General features: G+C 50.5%; 1 protein-coding gene across 15 annotated transcripts in view; it reads left to right on the plus strand.

Moving 5' to 3' along the window:
* The first annotated feature begins 1,217 nt into the window (after positions 1–1,217).
* The window catches only part of LIN54 (lin-54 DREAM MuvB core complex component), a 68,809-nt gene continuing 55,915 nt past the window's right edge, over positions 1,218–14,111 (plus strand). For 3 of the 15 annotated variants that reach the window (XM_059150567.1, XM_059150902.1, XM_059150814.1), the window contains exons 1-2: positions 1,219–1,400; positions 12,096–12,316. In XM_059150567.1, the coding sequence (XP_059006550.1) occupies positions 12,184–12,316 (133 nt within the window). In that variant the 5' untranslated portion in view covers positions 1,219–1,400; positions 12,096–12,183. Of the gene's footprint in view, positions 1,401–1,643; positions 1,971–3,129; positions 3,389–12,095; positions 12,317–12,340; positions 13,128–14,111 lie in introns of those variants that run through there. The other 12 variants (XM_059150489.1, XM_059151545.1, XM_059150578.1 and 9 more) reach the window with 9 other exon arrangements.

The raw sequence follows: 14,111 nt of genomic DNA on the forward strand, positions 1-14,111 counted from the left end.
ACTTCTGTTTAGTACCACAGCACTGTTTTTGATATTTTAACTTAATTTTCCTTGCAACAAAGTCATAAGAGAAGAATTCCTCTCCTCCTCTGGGTATTGTTTGTCCGGAGTTTTGATATTCGGGTTACGCTAGCCTTGTGGAATAGCCCAAGAAATGTTCTCCCTCTTGGGACAGTTTCCCTGGAGTCCAGCCAGGGTTCGACCCCCCATCTCAACTCCCTTCTCCTGGAGGTGTCCACGGTAGCGGCAGCGGCCACTCGCTCTCCAGGCTCCTCATGAACTGGACTCGCCTTGGGATCCCCAACAAAGCCTGGGCACCTTCCCAGGTCCTCCCTTTCCCGCACCGGCCGCAGAGCCGCGGGCGGCCAGGCCTGCTCTAGTTCCCCGCCGCCTGCCCTGCCACGAGCTTGCAGGGGACGCGCGGCGGCGACCTTCGCAGAGCAGAACTGACCCTGCGGGTGCGCGCGGTGGAGCTGCGGGACACCCGCCCACCGCCCTCCGGACCCGGCGTTTCTCCTCGGCCGCCGGCTCTGCGCCCATGCGCGACCCCGGACCGCCTGACCCCCGAGCAAGCGCCCCCACGACGGCGAAGTCTGGCCTGGTCCGCCTCGGCCCCGGGCTCCGTCCCGCACGCCGGCGACCGCAGGCCGCACGACGCGCTTCGGGCCCGCCGGCCTCCGCACTCGGCTCCGCCCGGCCGCCCGTCCCGCACCGCGCTCGCTGCCCCGGCGCCGGCTGCCCCGACTCGCGCTCGGCGTCGCCTCCTCGTCCGCAGCGGGACGGCGCGGGAGCCAGAGGCGGACAAGGTGACTCGACGCGTCCGTGCCCGCGGCCGACCGCCAAGTCCCCGCCGGAGCGAGCGGAGCGGGTCCCCTCGGGCTCGCAGATCCCGCAAAGCCGAGACGGAGGGAGGGCGTTCGCGCGCCCGACGCCCCCAGCACAGCCGCCCGGCGGGGCTGCGGGAAGCTCAGCCGCGGCGCCAGCGTCCCGCCGGGCGAGCCAGAGGCGAGGCGCGGCCGGCCCCCCCCGCAGCTCGGCCGGTGGAACGTCCCGGCCACGCCTCCGACGGAGCCCGAGTCACGTGGGGCCGCAGCGTGCTCCGCGCCCTGCGCAGCGACGCGAGGCTCGGGTTGCCACGGGGAGGGCCGAGGCGCCGCGGAAGGGGCGGGGCGAAGGAAGCGGGCCGGGGGGCGGGGCCGGCGGAGCAGAGGGGCGGGCGGAGAGGGGCGCGCGGGCGGGGAGGGCCCGGCGTATTATGGGATGCGGCGGTGGAATGGCGCTGGGCGCGTGATTTTGAACAAACCCGGGTCTGTGTCTCGGAGGCGCCGCCGCCGCCGCTGCTGCTGGGAGCCGAGGGAGCGCGGCGCGAGGAGCAGGCGGCGGCGCCGCCGGCGGCTTTGGTGAGCGTCAGCCCGGGGGGTGGGGACCTCTGGGCGGGCGGGCGGGAAGGGGACGCCGGCCCCCCGCTGCGGGTGGTGGCGCGGGCGGAGGGCGCCGGACCGCCCCCTGCGGGAGCCCGCGCCGGCGGGGCGCGGCGGGGCGCGGCGGAGAGCGGGAACCTGGTGGCCGCCGGGCTGGTGGCCGCCGCGCCGCCTCCTCGGGCCGCAGGGGGCGGGGGGGCCTCCCGGCCCGGCCTCTTCCCGCCGGCGCCCGGCTGGGCGGCTGTCACCCGGCGGGGCCGGCCCTGGCCCGGCCGTCCGCCCCTCGCGGCCGGCGGGAGGACGGGTTCCGGCGGCTGTTGACACGCACCTTGCGCGGCCCGCGAAGCCGACTGTCGCCCCGGGTTCCTGGGAGCCGGTTCTGCTGCTGTGTCATTTCGTCCCAGCGCCGCTTCCCTCGCTGCCCGCCGCCCCTTCTTCCTCCGCCCTTTGTATGCGCGTCTTCCTCGCGAAGCTCCCGGCTCGGTGTCGTAATGACCCCGAGGTGCACGGGGGCCGGCGGCGGGCCGGCCTGAGCCGGGCCGAGCAACGGTAAACAGCTGGCGGGGGCGGAGTGAAGTTTGGAGACTGGGGACCGCGGGCCTCGGGGGCAGCGGGACGCCGGGTCGGAGCGGCCGGGCGCGGCGGGGGGCCGCGGGCTCCCGGACGGGCTCGTCGCCCCGGAGGGGGCAGGGGGTGGGGCGGCCTGTCCGGCGGCCCCCTCGCCCCGCGGACACCGGCCGGCCCAGAGGACCGTGGAGGCCTGTGCTCGGCCGTGAAACCCCGCGCGGCGGTCGCGGGCGGGCTGGCGGGCCCGGGCTGTCACGCGGGGGGTTCGGCGTGGCCGGAGCTTCCCGCACGCAGCAGACAGGACCGACTCGGGTCCCGTCGCACGTCGGGTCGCGCGTCGTGGGGCTTCCTGGGACGATGAACACCCTGGTGCCCTCCAGGGGCCACAGCGCGGCGGGCGGAGCCGGGGGGACGCTCTGCGAGCCCTCGTGCGGGGCCACTCGCTGTGCCCGAGCGGACGCGCCTGGCGGGCTCGGGTCCCGCCGCCCACGGACCGTCGGACGCCCGGCTGGTGATTCAGGGCAGAGGCGCGATTTCCGCGCTTCAGCCGCCGTCACTCCTCAGCGCGTCCCCACGTCCGAGCGGCGGCGGCCAGGAGGGACCCGAGACGCGGGGCCAGCAGCATGGCTCGGATCCGCTTTCGGAACCGGAGCGCGGCGGGTTTGGGCCGCGTCGTCACGAGCGCCCGGGCCCGCGACCGCGGACTGGGTCTGGGGTCAGGGCGGCCGCGGGGGGACGCCGGCGTCGTGCCCGGCGCCGAGGGTCGGTCCGCGCCGCGGGGAGCCGCGCGCCCCGTCGTCCTCGCCTCAAGTTGCTTGTCTGAGAACGAGGGACTTCGGGTTCTTCATTGTCCTTCCGGGGGGCTCTGCTGCTCGGAAACGCGCCGGGCCCGGGGCTCGACCTCCCTGCGGCCGCCGCGGGCCCGCAGAAGCGCCCCCTTCCGCCGCGGGGCGGGCGGTCTCGGCGAGCGCGCGTGGGCCTCCCCGCGCGTTTGAAGGTTGGCGGGCCGGGCGGGCGGCTTCCCCGGGTCGGTGGGCGGGCGCCTCTGCGGCGGGGGGCGGCGGGGGGCGGGGAGGCCGCGGGGAGGGCGGGGCGGCTCGCGCGGCGGCGGCGGCGGCGGCGGCCGGGCGGGGCGGCCGGGCAGCCGCCAAGCGCGATGGTGATGACGAGGTGAAAATGGCGGATCTTTCGAAATACAATCCCGGCCCCTGACTTAGCGGCGGCGGCGGCGGCGGCCCCGGGCCCGCGGAGCGCTCCGGCCGGGGCGGGCTGGGGAGCGACGCGGCCGGCCGGGGCTCCGGAGCGCGGGCAGAGCCAGCCCCGCCGGGCTCCGAGTCGCCCGGGACCTCCCGGAGCCCCCACGGCGGAGCGGAGGGAGGAGGAAGCGGCGGCCGCTGGAGGTAGAGGAGAAGGGGGCGTCCGGAGGCTTCTCCGCAGCGCGTCCCTGTCCTGCAGGGGCGGCGGGAGGGGAGCGCCGGGTCCGGAGCGCGGGGGATCCGTAGCCTCGTCCTGACAGCGGCGCGGCTGCGGGGGCGGAGGGCTCGAGCGGACCCGAGGCGGCCGCCGAGGCCTAGAGGAGCCGCCGGCTCTGACCCGGTTTCCTGACTTGCCCCCCCCCCCCCCCCGACGGCGGCGGCGGCTGCGGGGAGGCGGCGGCCGCGCGGGGCCGTGTGCTGCCTTCGGGACGCGGGCACCGGCTCTCCCGCATTTAAGCCCCGCGCCGTGGACCGTGCGGGCGCTCGCGTTTGGAAGCGTGTGCGCGGGTGTTGTCACCGCCGAAATGTTTCCTTTTCCTGTTGCTCCGTCGTCCGTGCAGGGACCCGTTTGCCCCCCGCGTTCGGCCCACGACAGCTGAGACTGTCCGTCGCGTCTTAGCCCCGCGCCCCCCTCCACACCCATTTCGTGGATTTGGAGACTGAGTGTGTCACGCGCTGCGGCGCGCAGACTCCGGGGTCCGAGGGACCGGCCGCGGCCGCGCCCCCGCGTGTTGCCGTCCGTGTGCGGCGAGCGGGGAGGCCGCGGGGTTGGCGGAGAGGAGTCGTGGGCGATGTCGTGCCCCAGGACGGGGCGAGCCGGCGCTTTGCTCGAGAGCTCCCGCGCGGAACCGAGGGGCTCTGCGGCCGGAGGTCATGGCCACGGTTTAATGTCGTTGGGGTCCCTGAAGACGCGAGTGTATCTGGGATTGTGCGGCAGATCCCGCGGGAGCCGGGCTGCGGGTCGCCCCGCCGGGGCCCTCGGGCGTCCCCCGCTGTCGCCGCGGGAGGTTCGGTCGCTGACACGAGAGGCGCGGACTGGAAGTGCGGCCGGAGAGTGTGCGGGGGCCACGGCTGCCCTCGCCCTCGTTTCCCACGGAGACGTGACGTCAGCGTGACGTGCGGTGCGGCCTTCCCGGGTCCGGAGAAGCCCGCGCAGGGGCTTTCACGCGCTGGGAGAGTGAGGGACCAAACGGTTGTGGGGGCGTCGCGGGGAGGGCCTCGGAAGCGCCCGTTCGTGGTTTGTGAGACGTTACCCAGCCGGGCTTGGGTTCGGTTCTGTTCTGTTCTGACGGCTTTTATGGTGCCGCGGTTGGGTCCATGTCAGCCGGCTTCGAAGTTCGTGGTGACACGCAGAATTTAAAAAGTAATTAACATGAAGGAGAGTAAAATGTTTTGTTGGCTTTTTTTTTTTTTTTTTTTTTTTTTTTAAATCACAGAGGACTGTTGTCTTTTTTGGTGATTCTTTGTGATTGTCTTTAAAGGCCAGTTTTCAGATTGTTACGGTTAGAACGATTGTGTGTTAATAATTAGAAAGTGTGTTAGAAAGAAACGAAGACTTATGCCGGCAGAGACAGTATAAGGTCTTTTTTGGGGAAGAGGAGCATTACAGATTTTAATTCTTTGTTACTGTTGAGTATTTCTTATGTGCCATATACTGTGCCAGGGATAGGACGGGCCTCAGTATCAAACTTTCAGTTTAGGAGTTGGGAGGTAAAGTTGGAAGGATGGGTTGGGTCGAGCTTCAATGCAGAAGGCCTTGAGAGTTACAGAAGATTTTCAAAATAGGAGAATGACCGCCTCAGAGATGTCCTCAAGGGAGTTAAATTCTGCGGCTTTTATGGAGAATGTGGTGTAGGTTAGAGGACATGGAGGTAAAAGTACCACACCAGGTTTTAGACTTTGGAGATTCAGACATTCTTGGTTGTAGTGAGAAGGAGACACTGAAGGTGTAGTCTGCATGGTATATGCCAGATTAATAGTTCCATGGAGGGTCATGGAAGATGACAAGATCTTAAGCCCTATTGTTTTGATAGTCTAAGGTCATAAAAAGCTAATTCAGTTTAGATGGAGAAAGAGGAAAAGAATTTTCATTTGAGTTCTAGTGTACAACATAACTATTTTTCATAGTAGCCTTGCAAGTAAATGGAGGCTTGGTGAGATGACTGTTTTAGGGTTCCATGTTAAACAACTAGAAGAGCCAACATTTGGAAATGGATCTGATTTGAATCCCCATGTTTTGTCTACCATGTTAGTCTTTTTTTGCTTGTTTTTTAAGATTTTATTTATTTGACAGATCACAAGTAGGAGGGGGGCCAGAGGGAGTAGGCTCCCCGCTGAGCAGAGAGCCCAATGCGATGCCAAAGGCTTACCTTACCTTACCTTACCTGGCTCAATGGCTTACCCCATTGAGCCACCCAGGCACCCCTGTACACCATGTTAGTCTTAAGCATGAGTAATATATACAGTACCCCCTTTTAAAGGGAAAAAAAATATTATGGGTCCTTACATTGGCCTAAATAGTTTTATTAAAATATTTAACTTTTGGATGTATATAGTATAAATTGCTTACGTCTATTGCTTTTATGTAAATATAAAACACAGGTAGACTTGTAAATAAAATATAAACAAAACTATAAAGCATCAGTAAAACAAATTAAATATAGGATAATGGATGATGTTGCTTTGCTGAAACAAACTCTTTGCATAGAAAATACACTATTGCCTGCCTTGGCAAGGTGCAGTTTTTTTATATACTATATATCCTGTAATAATCCAATTTCTACACCACTTTTGTGCATTTGAATGCTGCAAAACTTTCCTCCTTAACTCACAGATGGTTTGGCTTTCACTTGGCATAAATATATCATTTACCTTATAAGACCCTTCTGTGCCTTTTTTTTTTTTAAACCCACCCTTATTCTAGTACCATTGATTGTGCATATGAGGTGGTTGTTCAGATGATCCAGAATATACTTTAAGACATATTATCAAAATGAAAATATAAAATTTTTAAATCTTCCTCAGGACTCATGGCTTATAGTCCAGTGCTCCCAGTTTAGTCTGAGAAATAGTTACATACTAAGTTTTTGAGTTGTCAACGTTTGATTTTAGAAATCAGAGCTGAAATCCAAAAGGTAACGTTGTTAACTAGTTAGTCTGGTGGTAAGCTCTAGGTACAAAAATATAGTTCTTTTTTTTTTTTTTTTTTTTTTAAAGATTTTATTTATTTATTTGACAGAGAGAGATCACAAGTAGGCAGAGAGGCAGGCAGAGAGAGAGAGGAGGAAGCAGGCTCCCTGCTGAGCAGAGAGCCCGATGCGGGACTCGATCCCAGGACCCTGAGATCATGACCCGAGCCGAAGGCAGCGGCTTAACCCACTGAGCCACCCAGGCGCCCCCAAAAATATAGTTCTTAAACACTCAGATATTTTTGTCTAATCTGACAAATTACTCATCTGTAATATGGTGATAGGTGACCACTTAATAATGTTATGTGCAAGAATGAAGCATTTGATAAAAAGAAAGAATGAAAACATTTGTTCTCCCTGGTTGTCCTTCACCTGTAATTAAGAAAGTAAGTGTTTTAGCACTGATAATATTCCATTTGGAACTCTTAAGAGATTTAAAAGCATAGAGCATTTGCCATTTCTATCTTGCATTATTTTTTATTTTATATTTATTGGTTTATTTTAATCACTGTCCCAATTCAGACCCTCCATTTATCTCTGTCTTGAGCTAATTACCGAATAGCCTTCTAACTAGAATAGCCTTCTAACTAACCGGTCTCTCTGCCTCCAGTCAAATAAAACACTGAGATGAAGTTAATCCTCCCAAAGTATAACTGTGGTCATGCCATTCTTCTGTTGATTTCTAAGCTTTGTCAGGGCAAGGTCTTTGGTTAATTACCCATAATGCCCTTCACAGAGTTGGGAAATAATAAGTATTTGTTAATTAAATGACTGATAAAAACCATAAATGAGTTAAAAATTAAGAGAACCTTGTCAACTTAAGATGGAATGTAATTGCACGGAGTATAGGTTAAAAGCTAATTTTGAGTATTTGAAAGCTTATTTGAAAAGGAGTTTCTCAGTTTGTTCCTTATGAGTTTATTTTATTTGACGTGTTGTGAAGTCTCAGCGTTATTTAAACCTGTCTTACTCAAATAGACAAATCAAAGTTATCTTGGTAAATAATGCTTGGATTGGTAAATAATGCTAGAATTTTAGATGATATCCCTTCCCCATGATTAATTATTCATTCTTCAAGTTTGTTTTGGAGGTTACTATTTGGCAGCCCTGTTCTAGGCATTGGAGATAGGGAATCTAGTGATTAAAGACAGCCAAGTCCCAGTCCTTGTGGAGTTTGCATTGTAAAGAAGTAGGGCAGGAAGACTGAGACTATAAACAAAGATATTTTCTGATTGTGCTAGATGCTATCATGGAAGTACCAGGGTAATGTGATAGAATGCTTCGGGCAGTGGAGATGAGAGTAGGGGTGCTACTTTAGATCTTGAAACGTCAGACAGTCGAGACAAATACAGAAATCATTAGATTTTCTGAAATCAGTTAATCTTTGACACTCAATAGACTTAAACCATTCAACCATGTTCAACTGTGAGGAGGAAAACTCAGTGTATTGATTTCCAGAATCATGCTTTGCCTTTAGAACTTTGTTGTATGAGCAAAAATTACTGGAGGCATGGGGAATACATTGTATGTTCTGTCTTCTTTCCTACCATACCTTGCCAGGTAACCCTGGCAAAAATGAGGTGAAGTAAAGCTCTTCAGTCCTACTGGCTTGTGAAAATTCTCTCTTTTCTTGTAGTGGTCCTCAACACAGTGATGATGAGGTTGCATGTGCTTAGTTCATATCTTCCATTCCTAAGGGATAAAATTAGAGTGATGACTCATGTAGCTGCACGACCAGACCCTTTCCTGCCATGCCCACAGCTCCTTTTGAGAGTTGCTTTTAGCACAAGCTACCATGCCTTGCATGTCACCCTGATTGAAACAGATACAGATATCTAATCATAAAGCAGTTATCATAGCCTGCTTAGTGGCTTTGAGGTATGCTGGTTCAGAATTCTGCACAGCCCGACACTACATAGAGACTGGCCAAACCAATCAAATCTTTTCTTCTTCAGATTTTGAACTTTACTCCTAGTTCAAGGGAGACTCTAGTTCTGTAATTCCTAGTCTTTTTTTTTTTTTTTTTTAAGGTTTTATTTATTTGACAGCGAGACAGGGAGAGAGGGAACACAAGCAGGAGGAGTGAGAGAGGGAGAAAAACAGGCTTCCTGCTGAACAGGGAGCCCGATGTGGGACTTGATCCCAGGTTTCCTGGGTTAATACCAGAGCTGAAGGCAAATGCTTAACGACTGAGCCACCAATGTACCCCATTTCCTAGTCTTTTTAACAGGATAAGTAAAGAGACATGTTATTCTGAATAGCAAGCTTCAAAATATTTGAAGCAAGAAAAACCGCACAGATGGGGAGAAATAGACAAATTCACAATCATATTTAGGAATTTTTAATAGCCTTTCTCAGTAATTGATAGAAGAAGAAAAGGCAACAATATAGAAGATGCCAACTACACTGTCAACAACTTGCTCTGATTGGCGTGTAAAATACCGCTCTCAGCACCTGTAGAATACGCGTTCTTTTCAGGGGCACATGCACTGTTCACGGAGATAGAGCATGTACTAAACAATGAAACAAGTCTCAAATTTCAAATGATGGGAATGTTGTAGAATATGACATTCTTTGGCAATAATAGGAGTAAATTAGGAATCAGTAGTAAGATAGAAAATCCCCTAATAGCACACTTCTTTATTTTTCTGTGTGTCAAAGACAAAATCGCAAGAAATATTAGAAAACATTTGAAATGAATGATAATAAATTGAAAACAAAATAACATTAGTAGAATGCAGCTAGAGGTTTGGGGCAAATTTTTAATGTTAAGTATTTATTTTAGGGAAGAAGAAATCTGCGGGTTTTAGACATACTTTTTTCTGGGAAGAGCAAATAATTTTAGGCTTTGGAGGCCATGTAAATCTGGTATATGTTTATGTATATACCTTTTTCCCCCCTCAGCTATATAAAAATGTAAAAACCATTCTTAGCTGGAGAGTAGTTAACAGACTATGGGCCTGATTTGGTCTGTGGACTATAGTTTACTGAACTCTAATCTGTGTTTCTATCTTAAGCTTCTAGAAGAACAAATTAAACCTAAAGCAAGCAGAAGGAAGGAGATAAAGATAAGAGTCAATTAAATTAAGAAATTGAGAAAGAATTGAGAAAATCAGTGAAGCAAAAGTGGTTCTTTGAAAATATCAATAAAATTGATAAATCTCCAGGCAGACTGATGGAAAAAGGAGAAAACAAATTACCAAAATGAAGGTGAAGAGTTGACATTTCTATAGACATTAATATAAAAGAATATATGTATGACTTAATGCTAATAAATTTGGCAACTTAGAGGAAATAGACAAATTCCTTGGAGGACCTAACCTGTCAAATATCAAAGGTCACTGAATAACCCAAACATCTCCACATCTATTAAAGAAATTGAATTTATAGTTAAAAACAAGAAAACTTTGTATCTAGATGGCTTCATTGGTGAGTTCTGATGAACATTTCAGGAAGAAATAGTAACAATTTTATACTGACTTTTCCTGAAAATTGAAGAGGAGGCAACATGCCCTAACACATTTTATTAGGCTAGCACTATCTCCAGACAGCCACTATAAGAAAAAGGACTACATACCAATATCCTTCATGAGTGTAGACAAAAATGCTTAACAAAATATTAGGAAATAGAATTCAGGAATATATACAAAGTACATACGTTAGTACTGAGTAGGGCTTATTTCAGGAATGCAAAATTGGCTTAATAATAAAAAATCAATATAATTCAAAGGTTAAAAGAGAAAAGCCAGGGGCGCCTGGGTGGCTCAGTGGGTTAAGGGCTCTGCCTTCAGCTCAGGTCATGATCTCAGGATCCTGGGATCGAGCCCCGCATCGGGCTCTCTGCTCAGTGGGGAGCCTGCTTCCCCCTCTCTCTCTGCCTCTCTGCCTGCTTGTGATCTCTGTCTGTCAAATAAATAAAATAAAAAAGAGAGAGAAAAGCCATGTGATTATCTCAGTAGTTGGAGAAAAAGCATATGATAGAAATACCTGCTTATGATTGGGGGAAAAAACCCACCCAACTTCGCAAACTAGAATATAAATAAGCTTCCTTGGCCTGTTAAAGGGAATTTACGAAAAACCTACAGCTAACAAGTAAGATTGGGAACAAGGAAAAGTTGTCTGCTCTTACCACTTTCATTCAACATTTTACTGGAGGTCCTAGTGAGTGTAGTAAAGAAAGAAAAAAGAAATAAAAGGCATGCTAATTGGAAAAGAAGAAATAGAGATGTTATATTCAGACAGCGTGGATAGTGCTTGTAAAAAATTGTAAGGAACTTACAGCAAAAAGCTACTAAAGGGGCGCTTGGGTGGCTCAGTGGGTTAAGGCCTCTGCCTTCAGCTCAGGTCATGCTCCCAGGGTCCTGGGATGGAGCCCCTCATCAGGCTCTCTGCTTAGCGGGGAGCCTGCTTCCTCCTCTCGCTCTGCCTGCCTCTCTGCCTACTTGTGATCTCTCTCTGTCAAATAAATAAATAAAATCTTAAAAAAAAAAAGCTACTAGAAATCAATAAATGAATTTACCTAAGTTGTAGGCTACATGGACAATATGAAAAAAAACCTAGCTGTATTTGTATATAATAGCAGCAAACAAGTGGAAAGTGAAAAAGACTATTTGCAATGCATCAAAAAACATGTAATGCTTAGGGATCAATTTATATGCAAGAGCTGTACACTTGAATTATAAAACTTTGCTGAGATAAGTAGATATCAGTTGGGAGATAAGTTTTCTATTGGTTTTTGCAACTGAGGGAGTAACTGTCCTTTTAAATAATTATTTCTAGGATGTTTGTATAGCCTTGAATGATAGATACAGTGATTCCTGCTGTAGCCAAGGGCAGATTTGCTTGTTCTGCAGTATAATAAAGATAATCTCTTCCTGTGGACAAAAGGGCAGGTGTGCTTTAGCCCATTATAACTGAGCTCAGGGTTATGAGTTGTGATACAAACCCCCTGCCTGCACAACATCTACCTGGGCCTCTCCGTGTCTACCATGGGGGATCTTGTGGGCAGCCAGAAGAACTCACATACATGTGATGCTCGTGTTCCTTGCTGTGCTGTAATAAGTCCTGTGTCTCTCCCTAAGAGTACAGTGTGGTCTGCTAGTATCTGTGAAATGCTAACAGGATACTTTGTTCGCTTACAAAGAGGGTCTAAAATCTCAGATCCCTCACAGTTCTTGGCATTTTGGGCTATGCAGATGGGGTGCTGATAGAGACCTAGCTTCTTGAAAGAGGAAGGTGACAGCCTGGTGGGTTAGGTTAGGGGATATGGAAAGACTCTGGCATCTGGTGGTGAATGCTGTCTGTCACTCAGGTGCTGGACGGGTGGCAGGGGCAGGGGCAACGTCGTCCTGTGTTGTACCTCTTAGTGGATATTTGGGGATTGCACTGAGAGCCCAAATGGTGCTTTGGTTTTTGCACCAACTCCATTGCCTCAGCTGAGAGGCAGCGTGGCTATAATAAGAGCTGAGTCAAGGAGCCCCCAAAGCTGAAATAATGGTCAGAAATAGGACACCAGAAGGAGTGTCAGAGGATATAGAATTTCGGGTGCATTAGAAGGTTGTTTAGTTGAGTTGTAACTGTGAGTACTTGAAACTGAAAGTAAATATACTGCCAGACCACCATCTCCTGTGACTCGACTTCTCCCTCCTGCACCTTGACTTCAGGTGCTTGAAGGAGGAAGATGAATAAAGGTTGGACAGAGATCTCCCTGTCCTTAAGAGGATACCAAAGGCTATACCCACATGTCCAGATATGCTGGGAGAACTTCAGGGAGAGCAGAGAGTCACTTCTGTGGTTGTATTGGATACTGGCAACCGAGTCATCATCCTGCCTTGTTCTGTGGGGAATGGAGTGCACCAGATGGAATGGATGGGGTGTGGACAAGGTATGCAGTAGGGAAAGGATGCTAATGTGACATTGTGGGTTAGGCCCTTTGTTGTTTGGTACTGTTTCCATTGCTGAAGGTATAATTGGTGTGGTGTCTTTGCATGCCTACTTTAAATTCCCATAAATGTCAGAGAGGATTCTCCTGATCAGAAAGAGCTGCATGTAGAGAAGTGCTAGTACTTTGGGATCTCAAAACGCTAGTAATTCATTTGAGCTACAAGTTACCGTGACGGGTGATTTTATTTATTTTTTTAAAGATTTTATTTACTTATTTGTCAGAGAGAGAGATTACAAGTAGGCAGTGAGGCAGGCAGAGGGGGAGGAGGAAGCAGGCCCCCTGCTGAGCAGAGAGTCCGATGCAGGGAACCATCCCAGGACCCTGAGATCATGACCTGAACTGAAGGCAGACGCTTAATGCACTGAGCCACCCAGGTGCCCCATGAGTGGTAATTTTATAGTGTATATAAAGAACTTACCCAACTCAGTAAGAAGTCTTTTTTTAAAAAGGAAAAAGATTTTAACAGGTACTTTTCAAAAGAAGATACACAAATACACTGCATATATGAAAAAATGCTCAGCGTTGTTAGTCATCTGGGCATTGCAAGTGAAAACTACAGTGAGATGCCACTTCATACCCACTAGAACGGCTGACAATGCCAGTTGTTACTGAGGATGTGGGACAGCTGGTCCTCTTGCCCATTGCTGGTGGGTGTATACAGTGTGAAATAGGTTGGCAGTTTCATGGAAAGTTAAATTCACCTTATGACACAGCAAATCCACTTCTTGGTATTTATTCAGAAAATATGAAGGTATGTATCCATAACAAACTTAAACTCAAAATGTTCATAGCAGTGTTATTTAGGAGTCCCAAATTGGAAACAATTTCCAAATATCCATTCACAGGTGAATGGATAAACAAAGCATGGTAGATTTGTATGATGGAATATTACTCAGCAATAAAAAGGAACAGAACTCATAGTAAGTGAAGGAGTAAAGGCAAATCTCAACATACTCAGGGAAAAGCTCATTTTTATTATTCCATTTATGTGAAGTTCTAGAGTGGGCAAAAAGTCAAACGTATAGTGATAGAGCAGAACAGTGGTTGTGCAGGGTAGGATTTCTAGGGTAGGGGATTGACTGTGAAGGAGCAGACATGTTTTTTCTTCATTTAAAAATACCAGTGGTGGGGCGCCTGGGTGGCTCAGTGGCTTGAGCCTCTGCCTTCGGCTCAGGTCATGATCTCAGGTTCCTGGATCAAGCCCCACATCAGGCTCAGCGGGGACCACCCCCACTGCCTGCCTGTCTGCCTACTTGTGATCTCTCTCTGTCAAATAAATTAAAAATCTTAAAAAAAAATACCAGTGGTAAAAATTTAAGGCAATGTAATTTTGTGATTAAAATTATGAACTTTGGTGTAAAACATATCCTGATTTTGAGTCTGGGCTCTATCATTTACTAGTTATGTGACCTTAGGCAGATTACTTAATCTAAATTTCTTCAGTTGTAATATGGGAGTGGTAATGATAATATCACAGAATTGTGAGGATTAATTAATTATGCCATCGTTGGTATATTGCAAGCATTCAATAATGATTAATTTTGGTACTATTAGTATTCGTCAATGATAATAATTATAATCTGGTGCCCGTGTGTGTTATTCTTAATCTCAGACTGGGTATTGCAGTTTTGTATTTTTAAAAGAAGGAAGACGAAACAATTGCTGACTAGGTTTGTATTCATCTTTAATATTGTATGGGCAAATAACCTTAATATTTAGTCAATCAGGAACATGA

The sequence above is a fragment of the Mustela lutreola genome, chromosome 1 (genome assembly GCF_030435805.1).
Source record: "Mustela lutreola isolate mMusLut2 chromosome 1, mMusLut2.pri, whole genome shotgun sequence".
Lineage (NCBI taxonomy): Eukaryota > Metazoa > Chordata > Mammalia > Carnivora > Mustelidae > Mustela > Mustela lutreola.